This window comes from Somniosus microcephalus, chromosome 23, assembly GCF_052327205.1.
Source record: "Somniosus microcephalus isolate GS21.2 chromosome 23, FLI_Smic_1.0, whole genome shotgun sequence".
In the NCBI taxonomy this organism is placed as follows: domain Eukaryota; kingdom Metazoa; phylum Chordata; class Chondrichthyes; order Squaliformes; family Somniosidae; genus Somniosus; species Somniosus microcephalus.
The window spans coordinates 37,846,606-37,858,894 of NC_141009.1; the positions used below are offsets into that span (position 1 = coordinate 37,846,606).

The 12,289-nt window shown below is 44.0% G+C and overlaps 1 protein-coding gene across 4 annotated transcripts in view; it reads left to right on the plus strand.

The window, feature by feature from the left end:
• Positions 1–12,289, plus strand: part of man1b1b (mannosidase, alpha, class 1B, member 1b) — a 61,084-nt gene that overhangs the window by 35,035 nt on the left and 13,760 nt on the right. For all 4 annotated transcript variants that reach the window (XM_085965805.1, XM_085965808.1, XM_085965807.1 and 1 more), the window contains 3 exons: positions 8,500–8,688; positions 10,164–10,354; positions 11,269–11,389. In XM_085965805.1, the coding sequence (XP_085821931.1) occupies positions 8,500–8,688; positions 10,164–10,354; positions 11,269–11,389 (501 nt within the window). The remainder of the gene's footprint in view (positions 1–8,499; positions 8,689–10,163; positions 10,355–11,268; positions 11,390–12,289) is intronic.

The following is a 12,289-nucleotide window of genomic DNA, read 5'->3' on the forward strand; positions in this document are numbered from 1 at the left end:
CCTTTGCTTGTTGGTCCCACCCTTGACCTTTACAGGAACATGTTGGCGTTGTACTCTCTCTATTTCCCTTCTGAAAGTCTCCCACTGTTTTGATGCGGATTTTCCTATAAGTAGCTGCTCCCAGTCCAATTTGGCCAGATCCTGCCTTATCATATTAAAATCGGCCTTCCCCCAATTTAGAACCCTTATTTCCGGGCCGTCTTTGTCTTTTTCCATGACCACCTTAAATCTCACCGAATTGTGGTCACTGTTGCGAAAATGCTCTCCTACTGACACTTCCACCACTTGCCCGGCTACATTCCCCAGAATTAGGTCCAGTACCGCCCCCTCTCTTGTAGGACTTTCTACATGTTGGCTCAAAAAGCTCTCCTGGATGCACTTTAAGAATTCTGCACCCTCTAAGCCTTTCACACTCTGACTATCCCAATTTATATTGGGGAAGTTGAAATCCCCCACTATTATTACCCTATTATTTTCGCACTTTTCTGAGATTTGCCTACATATCTGTTCCTCTATCTCCCCCTGACTGTTTGGGGGCCTATAGTACACTCCCAGCAAAGTGCTTGCCCCCTTTTTGTTTTTAAGTTCTACCCATATGGCCTCATTAGAGGAACCCGCTAATATATCATCCCTCCTTACAGCAGTAATTGACTCCTTAATTAATATTGCAACACCCCCTCCCCTTTTACACCCCCCTCTGTCTCGCCTGAAGATTCTATACCCCGGAATATTGAGCTGCCAGTCCTGACCCTCCCTCAACCATGTCTCCGTGATAGCAACAATATCGTACTCCCATGTGTTCAACAACAACTTCAGTTCATCCACCTTATTTGCAAGACTCCTTGCATTAAAATAAATGCCTTCCAGCCCTGCCATATTCTCTTTTGCCTTCACATATTTGCTGGCAGTTACGTCACGACTGCCTTCCGACGCTGACCCTGCCAGAGTTTACGGGGTCTTCGGGTGGGTAATTTACATGGGCCGACAGGTGCCCATGCTACTGCGGGAGCATCTCTGGTTCCTGCCTGTGCCATGTAGCTAGAAAATCTGGTGCTTGCCCTGTCTTTAGAGGGATGCCCAGCAATGTTCCCCCTAAATTGTTTTTGGGTATGCGGCCCCTTTATGGGGCTGCGCAGCCCATTCACAGTTTCGCGCATGCGAAACTTAACGGGCCAGAAATTCGTGACCAAATGCGTGAGTACGGTCGGGGTACTCGCGCATCTGGCCGTTGGAAATGCCGGCGTTCAGCATGCACAGCGCATGCGGGGAACGCCGGCATTTCCAGTCCTCGGAACGAAGGGGTTCATAGGCACAGCGCGTGCGACTGCACAGGCAGCGCTTGCGCAGTGAACTTCGTAGATTTCATTCATGGATTCAGTGAGGGTAAGTCCTTACAAGTTACACTTGAAAAAAGCAGGTGTAAAGTTGTTCCAAGGCTGCGGAGGAAGATATATTTTATCGTGGACCTTCTGAAAGGCAATATTTTTGTTTGGGACAGGGAGGGAAGTTATTTTAAGAAATTTTAAGTAAGTTTTAAAGTTTAAATTTTTTTTTTTCTTTTGAACGGGTTTTCAGAACGGTAGGTAGAAGGAGCAATTGTGGCTGTGTGAATGGAATGTGAAAATTAGTGTTCTAAAATGAGTAATGTAACATTTCCAGCACTTTTAAGAAAGAAACTTTTCATCAGTAATAAGTAATTATGTATGTATGTCCGCATATATTCCTTTACGTATATGTATGTATGTTTTATATTCCTTTACTTATGTGTATGAATGTATGTTTTTAATTATGATTTTCCAATAAGTTACTTTCTCTGAAAGTCATAATTAAATAATACATTCATACACATAAGTAAAGGAATATATACATAACACGCAAAGGAATATATACTTTCAGAAGCTCCACGATAAGAAATATCTTACTCCGCAGCCTCTGGAGCAACTGTACCCATGCTTTTTTCATGTGTAAGTTGTAAGGACTTGACCTCACTGAAAGCATGAATGAAAGCGGCGAATTTTACTGCGCACGCGTTCTGCCTCTGAACCCCTTCGTTCAGAGGACAGGAAATGCCGGTTTTCCCCGCATGCACTGTGCATGCTGAAAACCGGCATTTCCTCCGGCCAGACGCGTAAGTACCCCGACCGTACTCGCGCATTTGGAAGGGAATTACTGGGCCAACATTTTACATGTCAATAAAATGAAAAATTTAACAATTGCACGATTTGCCCCCTCGCATCTGCGACTGAGGGTCCAAGGAGGTGCATTGCGCAAGAGGTCATCATCGTACATATCCTCACACTGTTCCCTTTCGGGAACTGTATGAAGTGGTGGAAGGATTTATGGCCGTGATTAACGCTCATTCCGTGACCGTAACCATCTTTGAACCAGCCATTAGGGTGGTTAGTCCTATGGCGTGAGGGTTTTACGGGCTCCCACAACCCATCTGAGGGGGGGGGCCACCCACACCCACGGACGCAAGTATCCCGCTGGATGTCCACCCAGAATTTATAGTTGGAGCTCCGACTCCACTTGCCGGGACTGTCTGGAGTGGGGTTCAAAACCCTACTCCTTCTGGCCCAGCGGCGGGGATGCTTACTGCTACGCAAAAGGCCCACTCCGCACAAAAGGTGACACCCATACGTTTCCTGCGCCTTTTCCCTCCCCGTGACTGGAGCCCTATGCTGCCACTTGAAAGACCAAGCTATCATCTGCCCTTTTTGCGGCGCCTTTGACTTCTCATTACCAATGATGAGCAGGCGCTGCGCCTCCACCTCCTTGAGGAGATTGCTGAGGTCATCATCAGTTCAATTGTGAGTTCTTTTAATGCCGTGAATTGTGCTCATTCCAGCCATTTCACGTTGCTAATCGGATTGGGCCTTTGGCATAGCGGTAGGATCCCCGCCGCTGGGCCAGATCAGGATAGGGTTTCGAACCCCGCTCCAGACAGTCCCGGCAAGTGGAGTCGGAGCTCCGGCTCTAAATTCTGGGTTGACATCCAGTGGGATATTTGCGTCCGTGGGTGTGGGTGGCCCCCCCTCCTTGTATAGCTTGTGGGAGCCCGTAAAACCCTCCCGCCATAGGACTAACCGCCCTAATGGCTGGTTCAAAGATGGTTACAGTCACGGAATGAGCGTTAATCATGGCCATAAATCCTTCCACCACTTCATACAGTTCCCCAAAGGGAACAGTGTGAAGACACGTATGACGACGACATTGCTAAATAAATAAATGGAATTAAAAAAATTCTTTTAGGGCTTTTAAAAGTCTTTAAATTGCTTTAATTCTGTTTAAAACCACTTCATATTCTTCAAAATAATGTAAACATTTTTAAAAGTTTATAAAAGTTACCAAAATCTTCAAAAAAGTTCCAAAAACCTATTTAAACTGCTGCTTTGCATGTAAAAATGCTTAGCAGCTTGGCAGAAACATTGGGGGCGTGTCCTGTGAAACTGAGACCTCAAGGGGCGTGTCTCAGTTGCACAGCGCGCTACAGGCTTCGCGCTGGCTGCACTCCTGGGCGGCGTGACGTCATACGCTGCCCGGGATTCTTCTTTTTGAAACACGAATTCCAGGCGTCCCTGGAGGTGATCAGCAGGCGCGTCGGGTAAGTGCAAATCGGGACCTTGCACGCGCGGCAAGCCCCGTTCACGAATTTCTGGCCCAACATTGGAAAAGCTGGTCCCGGGCTGCACGGGACCGGAAGAGAGCCGCGTGGCTGTGCAGCTTAGAGGGAACGTTGGTGTCCAGGCTTCACCCCACCATTCCTGAGACCCCATAGTTCCCACCGCCCCACCCCAACCCACTGCCTGAGGGGTTGGATGTCATTTTTTTCCTTTCAAATAAAGCACCTTACCCATGCGAGTCCAGGTAACTCTTTGGTTGGAGCAATCCCCGCACCCCCAGGTGAGGTCTACTTGTGCCCATCAGGCCAGTGCTCCTCATCTCACTCAGCACACTAGCCTCTAGTAATACATTGGGTCCCAACTGAGCCAGGGAAATGGGCAATGTTCCCTTTGTCGCGCAGCGCTCCAGGGAACCCGCGCAGCGCTCCAGGGAACCCACACAGCCAGCTTTTCACCCCAAAAGCCACGCATGCGGGTTATTTTGAATGGCCCGCGCGGTCCCAAAAAAAGTTACAGGGAGCCTTGGAAGTGGGAACTCCTAGCGTATCAGTCAGTGCTCCTGCAACTGCCTCCCGAAGTCATTGACCAATCAAGGGGCAGGCGAAGTTTCCGCCCCTTTAAAAGACCGACTGGGAATTCCTGGAATTGTTGCTGACCCTGGGGTAACTGCCATTTTCCGCTAGGTTCTGCTGGAATAAGGGCAGGAGCCCAGCAGAATCCCAAAGGAAATTTGTAGCCAGCGCATCAGTGCAATGTTCACAGAGCATTAACTCTTAACATGAATCACTCTTCTGTGAATTGGATCCAAATCAGCTAAATAATGTCTTTTGAAAATCATAAAAATGTCTACAATTCTTGCCAGTAATTCAATAAAACTGAACCTGTGTGTTTCCCTGCTTACTTAGTAGCCAAAGCACCTCCTTGTGCAGTACTAAACTGTACAGAACAGAATGTTCCAGAGTTGATTTCCAGTCTGTGCTGAGTTAGTTAATCTTCATTGGAGTCACAATTGGGGTGTTCTGTTTAGATTTGTCTGGCAGGGGAGGATAGAATTAACCAGGGTTCATTGCCTATTAATGTCTCCTGAAAAGAACACTTTGGGGTAGATTTTCCCTAAGCTGTCGGGAAGGAGGCGGGACTACAACTTTCGGGTTTTAGTCCCGCCTACATCGACGTCCGGCCAATCTGCGCGATTTTTCCTTGACTGACCTTGTTGAGCCCGCCCAGCGGCCCAGCAGGCCAATTAAGGGCCACCCGGCAACAGGTGACGTCACAGACTGAAATTTCATCTGTCAAGAGTTCTTGACAGATGAAATATCAGTGTTTCACAGCTGTTTGAAGCTGTCAAACACTGACAGTCTGACTTCTAACCTGAGTCCTTCTACGCAGACTCAGTTAGAAGTCTCACCGGCAATGAAAGCTGAAGGCTGTCACTTTTGACAGCTCGCAGCCATTTTGCTTTCAGTGCCGGCTGAGTGATGAACTCCCGCAGCCTAGAGGAGGAAAGGCTGTTAAGATAAGTACAGGTAATTTAAACATCTTTACACACTTTAGACACACCAAACACACTTACCTTTGCACCCATCACTCACCTGAACACCGACATCGCGACCCCTCCAAGTCCTTCAACCCGACGGCCCGCCTGCTCTAACCTGGCGTGGTTTGGAGCTGTCGGGAATCCCACACGACGCCCCTCAAAATAGGGATTAGGCTAAAAACTGCCTGTTAACAGGCAGTTAATTGGCACTAATCCCTCCCCGCCGCGGGTCCCAGTGCGGGGCGGGTACCCACCTCCCTTGAAACTTACGTGGAGGCGGGTTTTGGGCGGGATGGTGTCAGGACCCCCGAATTCAGGATTTTCCCCCCCACATGCCTGAAACCCCGCCTCACGGCACAGTGAAAATCTACCCCTTTGTGTTGACCTCAGGATGGGAAACTATGGCGATGAGAAGGAACTTGAGATACAGGGCCTATTTCTATTGGAGCACAAGAGGCTCGGGGGATATAATTGGGTTTTTCTTTATATTATGAAGGGTTTTGCTGGAGAAGGATTATTTACTCCAGTTGGAAGTCAGTAATGAGGAATCATCAATATAAATGAGTAACTAAAAGGATAGGGGAGAATTTGGAAAAATATCTTTAGTCTGAGGCTTGCTCAAGCATGGAATGTTTTGCCATAGGGAATGGTTGAGGCAAAAACTACTAAACCTTTTAAGGGAAGATTGACCAAATACTTGAAGCAGAGGATGATGTGGGGAAAGAGCTTTGGGCAGTGGGATTAGTTTTTGCTGCTCTCACAGACACCATGGGTCAACTAGCTTCCTTCTGTGCTGTAAACGTCTATGGTTCCATCAGGTGAGAAGAGTATCAGGCTGAGCTAGAATGGCCTCCACAGTAAATTACCTTTTGACACACTTTCTAGGTTCACACAATAGTCACTGGGACAAGGTGGCAAAAGGCTGCTGGTGCCCGTGGAACAGTATCCTCGCAAAAGTGGGTGCCTTCAGGAGAGGAGGGAAAAGAGGAAGAAAACTAGAAGGGAAGCAACCTGAACCTATCACAGTAACGTTGGCCCGGATTTTGCGGTGGGGAATGACGGTGAACTGTCAGTGTTCGCCGTCATTGCCCCTCTGAAACTGACCGCGGCTTTAGGGTTTAGCGCATGCGCAGATAAACGCGGGAATCCTGAAGTTGCGGTCAGTCATTCACTGCTCCGACACTGGCTGCGCTGTGTAACTCCCCATAGCCTGAAACCGATGAAATCTTAAGCTTTTCTGCGCTAATATCTTTGTTAAACACCCCATTTTTTCGGTGTAACTGGGCTTCTAACAGCATATTGACTGCTAAACAACCATTCTGGCCCTGAAAAACGAATTTTATATTTGTGGAATGTGAAATTTCTCCCATTATGATAAAAAATACTAGATTTTTTTTAATGTAAAAATTTGTTCATGATATTTCAGCTTCTACTTTAACCCCGTGTGTATAGCCCAATCTTTATTTTGCTCTCTGTAACATTTTTAAAAAGTGAAGATAATCAGTGCTTTTCATTTCCTGGTTTGCTGTCTGAAAATTCTTCAGTGTGATTGGCTGCTTAGACAGCTTGATGACGTCACTGCTGCTCTACACTAGGAATACTCTATTGACAGCGCTACAATCAGTTACACGTCAAGGAAGCTAAAGTTCCCGCTACAGAGTGGGTCGCTTTCTTCGAGGTCAGCAGCGAGTGCCATTGCATTGTTGCTGACTGCAAATTACGGGCCTATTACCGTAGCTTTTTGTTTGTGTTCGATTACAATTGTGACGCTCTACCAATATTCAGTTTCAACAGTGAGATTGTATAAAATAATGTTTTGGGCATAATGCCTGTGATTATAGAACAAGTAAAATTTCACCAAGTGTCTTTGTGGTCCCAAAAGCCGGCAGAGTCAATTCTTAAGAGTTCCATCTTTGTGATTGTTGCAACCAGCCATCAAATGTATGAGCAGAAAGCCTACTGGGTATTTGTTTCAGTTTTAGTCAACTTAGTTTTATGCTTTGTTCTCAGTTGTTAGGGCAAGTGATTTGTCATGGAGTGATGTCCCATAATTTTCGGCAATTACTGGTCATAGCGTCATTTTTCCACCTCCGTAAAACATTTCCCCAGGGTGCCTTGAGAGTGAGTGAAAATGTCTGCTTCTGTTTCCAATGGCAGCAGTACAATATTACCATTGCTGCTGAGCCTGCTCCCATCATCTATACACTGTTTGGTCCATGAGATCTAAACGTCACAGGTCGAAAGCTCTTCTGCTGAAACTGCTCTCAACATTGCTTTTGCTGCCATCTACCTGGCCAATGATGTTGGAGCAAGTTAGCTTGAAATATTTCCACTCCTATGTGATTTCCTATGTTTCTCTGTACCTGCCCTCTAATTTTTCCTGAGGGTTTTTCTTTGGCATTTACCTCCTTTCACACAAATGCTTGGCTTCTCATGACCTTGTTCGAATGAGGGAGGAGCATATTTGTTTTAACATTTAAGAAGCAAATCTTAATTTAAAAGAAATGTATAGTGTAGTGGTGATTTACCTTCTCTAACATCTTGATGACAAAGTTCAGCCTCAACATGTGATAAGAAAGGAATAGAGTAATTAACCTTAATGGCCTGAAAATGATCAACAACTTTTATTTTTGTTTCTCCTCTGCACTTTTTATACCAGTATATTTAATATACATTCTCTTAGTTTTGGTTGGAACTGTTGGCCCCTATGTCTGTGTGCTGTGTTTTTATTCATGGCCCGAACTGATTTGTCTGTTTGAACTTGTCCTTTGTCCTTATCCAGAATTGTTTTGAACCTGATAGTGTCAGCAGCCCAATCACTCATTCCTTAACGTTCACAGAATCACAGAAACCCCACAGTGCAGATAGAGGCCATTTCGGCCCATCGAGCCTGCACCGACACATATCCCACCCGACCCCTGTAACCCCTACACCAACACATATCCCACCCTATCCCCGTAACCCCATGTATTTAATCCCCCTAACACTAAGGGTCAATTTATCATAGCCAATCAACCTAACCCGCACATCTTTGGACTGTGGGAGGAAACCGGAGCACCCGGAGAAAACCCACGCAAACACGGGGAGAATGTGCAAACTCCACACAGACAGTCACCCGAGGCCGGATTCGAACCCGGGTCCCTGGCGCTGTGAGGTAACAGTGCTAACCACTATGCCAACGTTGGGGCTAATTAATATTTTACTTATTCATTTAAAATCCAGGATTAGTTAGATCCTCTGAAAACTCTACTCTCCACTCTATTTTCGAGCTTTCGCTCACCAATAATGTAGAGAAGGTATTTATTGACCAATCCAATGCTTTTTTCCCTGCAACAATAGAGTGAGCTGGGGAGTCGTCTTATGCCAGCTTTCAACACTCCGTCCAAAATTCCGTATTCAGATGTGAATGTTGGCCGGGGAACTGCCCATCCTCCACGCTGGACCTCTGACAGCACGGTTGCAGAAGTGACCAGCATTCAACTGGAGTTTCGAGAGCTCAGCCGCCTGACTAAAGAAGAAAAGTACCAGGTATGGTGGATTGCAAACCTCTGCTGGTTTACCTGAAATTGTATCCATGGCTTGAATTTAATCTTTAGGATGAGGCACAAATAATAATTATCAACCGAGAAGATCTATAATTTAGTGTTAGGCTGATCTGCTTCATGACTTTTGATCTCTCATTCTCTGTCAATGCTGACAGTTCTAGTTGGGTTCATGTATTCTGACCTGTATATTTTAGTATCAAACATTTTCACCATTTGGCAATAAAATAAAGGAGTACAAAAACTATTATATAGCCTTTCTGTAGATTTTTTAAAAATGTACATGTTTCTTACCTACATTTTCTATTCTAAGCAATATTTATTGTAGTTTTGAAAAATTCTAATTTATTTTTATTAAAGTTTCATTTTTGCTTCACTTAAATAACATTCTAGTCTATTCTAACATATGTATGTGTAAATTCCAGATACACCCAAGGGGGAGAGTAGGATTAGATAATCTGTTGGGTTTTATTTTGGATGAAAGTTCGCTATCTTCAGTGAACCTTAAATAGTACTCTCGGTCTGATTCAGCGCTGTAAATTGAGAACTATAGTAGCAAAAAAAAACATACTGACCAGCTGATCTCTCCGCTGTACCAGTCCACTATCATCATTACATTTTGCCCTTTACACATGCCCAAAGTGTCTCACATAATAAATCAACAATTGGTTAAAACTTCATGTTAATTAAAGCCAACAAATCACAAGCAATCAAAATCCACACACAAAATGACCAGGTTGGAGGAAGCTACATTCAGCGAGGACCACCTACCACAAAACCAGTGTCACGGGGTTTCCAATTGTACCTCCTACACCCACACTGCAAACTGTTGTAATGGTTTGTAATGTGGTGCCACAAAAGATTTTTTTTTGCCCTGTTGATGCTGTTTCAAATATCCTTAATAACTATTAGTTTAGATTTGTTTAATGTGTTTTTGTATCTGTAGGCTTTTAAGATGTGCTTGTATTGTCTCATTGTATATGCACATTTGGATGTAGAGGGAGTGCTAAATTATTTCCTTCTTGCTAGTTGATGAGGAAAGTTGTGTATTTAAAAAATGGTGGTTCCAGTTTTCGAGTCACTGGTCTAGTTAGAAGCATGAATCTGAATCATTAATTTTTTTTTTTTACCTATTCCATTTTTATCTTTTCCTTTATTTCATGCTTTGGGGTTTCTTGCACTTTTTATTTTGTTCGTCTGTGACTCCACATTGGCACAGCGCCACTCTGTGGCTGAAATTGGTATTACAGGAACATGCTTTTTTCCAGCATGTTGGAAGCCACATTCTCCATCCTAAGTATTTGAGTATCAAGTGGATCTTGCGGTATTTTGTATCTCTGTAGGCCTGAACTTGTAGAGAGGAACTGAGTTCTAATCGAATGGGGTTCTCCTTCATGTTAACAGTTATGCTACCTCTTTAATTCCCAAATGAATCAATCTGTTTCTTTCCCTCCAAAACAGGTAGCAGTAGATGAAGTAATGAAACATATTCACAAGCTTGGAGGGAAAAGGGATGGATTAGTGCCAATGTTCATAAACACTAACTCTGGGCAGTTTAGTCACCTTGGTATCTACACACTTGGCGCCAGGGCTGACAGCTACTATGAGTATCTGCTTAAACAGTGGATCCAGGGAGGAAGGAAAGAGACAGAGTAAGTAATAGAGAATTTAAATGAACTCCACCAGAGTGGCTTCCACCAGTAATTTTCTAATTTCTCTTTACTTTCTTTCATCATCTGTTGAAATCCCAGAAATAAATGAATTAAAAAAGATTAAACCAATCTGTAAAGTCTGGCAACCTCTTATTTTTTTTTGTACCAATTGGAGATGTCGCTGGTGCAAAGCCAAAGCAGTGTGAAGTGTCTCCTTCAGGTGTTTTCATGTGTCCTGCAAGAATTTGATCCGGCTAACTTCACTGCTGGGTTATGCCTCACAGTTTGCAGCAATGTAAGACGTCACATCAATGCAAACCGTGCAATGTGTAACTGGCCTATAACAAAGCTTCATTGATTTCCTTGTTAATTTTAGTCACATTATTAAGCTTTGCTGTTTTAAGTAGATAGAGTCATAGAGTTATGCAGCACAGAAAGAGGCCCTTCGGCCCATCGTGTCTGCGCCGGCCATCAAGCCCTATCTATTCTAATCCCATTTTCCAGCACTTGGTCCGTAGCCTTGTATGCTATGGCGTTTCAAGTGCTCATCTAAATGCTTCTAGATAATTAACATTCAGTGATTCTGTTGCACAAATTATCATTAATGAAATTTTACAATTTTTTAATACGTTCTTGTCGCATTCCCAGCTTATCCTAGATGCCTATCATTTTTAAAGTGTGTGACCACGCTGAGCAGACACAAAGTCTCGGTCGGTAGTGCCATCTAACCAGCTACTAGGAAGAAGATTTATGGGGAAACAACTTCATTGTAGTGGTATATATTATGCCAATATCTGTCGCTGTCAGGGTGTTACTTAACCCATTTTCCTATTAATAGCTCGGAACGGTACATGTTGAATAGAAACATCTTTGACAAGCTTATGCTGATTTGCATCATTGTGTTCAATTGATAGCTTATTAGACGACTATCTGCACGCCATAGAGGGTGTCAAGAAGAACTTGATTCGAAAGTCAGAACCAAGCAAACTGACCTTTGTAGGCGAATTGTCCCATAATCAGTTCAGTCCAAAGATGGTAAGTAGCTTTGATCAAACTGGGGTGTGTTGCCCATTACTAGACGAACCAATGAATATGTAGTCAATGAAACTGGCTAGTTCTTTGCCAGTTAGTGTGTTGTAAGGCTGTTTCTGATGGTAAACTTCACTGAAGGACTGGATTAATAATTGCATTCAGATGAGCATATGCTGCTTTTGTAGGATTTTTTTTTAACCCTGGGATTTTTCACCAGTTTTACATATATTTAACAAACGTTCCAGTACTGAGGGAGAATTTCAACAGCAAAACAGTTTATTCCAAGAATATGTAACTGCAGTTAAACTGTCTTGAACAGGTCCGTAAAACTAATTGCAGGTTCTGCATTCAAGCCAAATTGATGTGGAATAACCATCTACAGGAAACTTTCTGGTATCCGGCACTGACTGGACCGAGCTGGTGCCGGTCGATCAAAACTGCCGGAGAAACCAGCGCTAATGTTAAAACATATGGAGCTTCTGAGCTCCGTGTGAAGCAGCAAACCCTGTACAGCTTCAAAACAGTCGGCGTAGCTTGCAAGCGCCTCTGTAGCTAAGCAACAGCTTCAGCTAGACCTTGCAGAGCCACGACTGGAGAAAAGAAGCAATGAGAAGTAAAAAAACTTATCTGAACCGACTCCTGAATTTTGCCGGTGGATAGAGCTTTCTGGACATTTAACCTCCGGTTAAACAAAAGTTTCCTGTATTTGAGTAGTGCTTCGTACTGCCATTTGTTTAGAAACATGTATGTCTTTTAAATGGATTTCTTGCATCCATCTTGGTTCCATTTAATTTACCGACCATGCACCAGTTAATTGTTAAATACCGAATTGACTTGGAGAATTGCATCAATTTACCCTCAAATGTTGTGTTTCTTCACTGCTTTGTTTTTAGGGAACTTGTG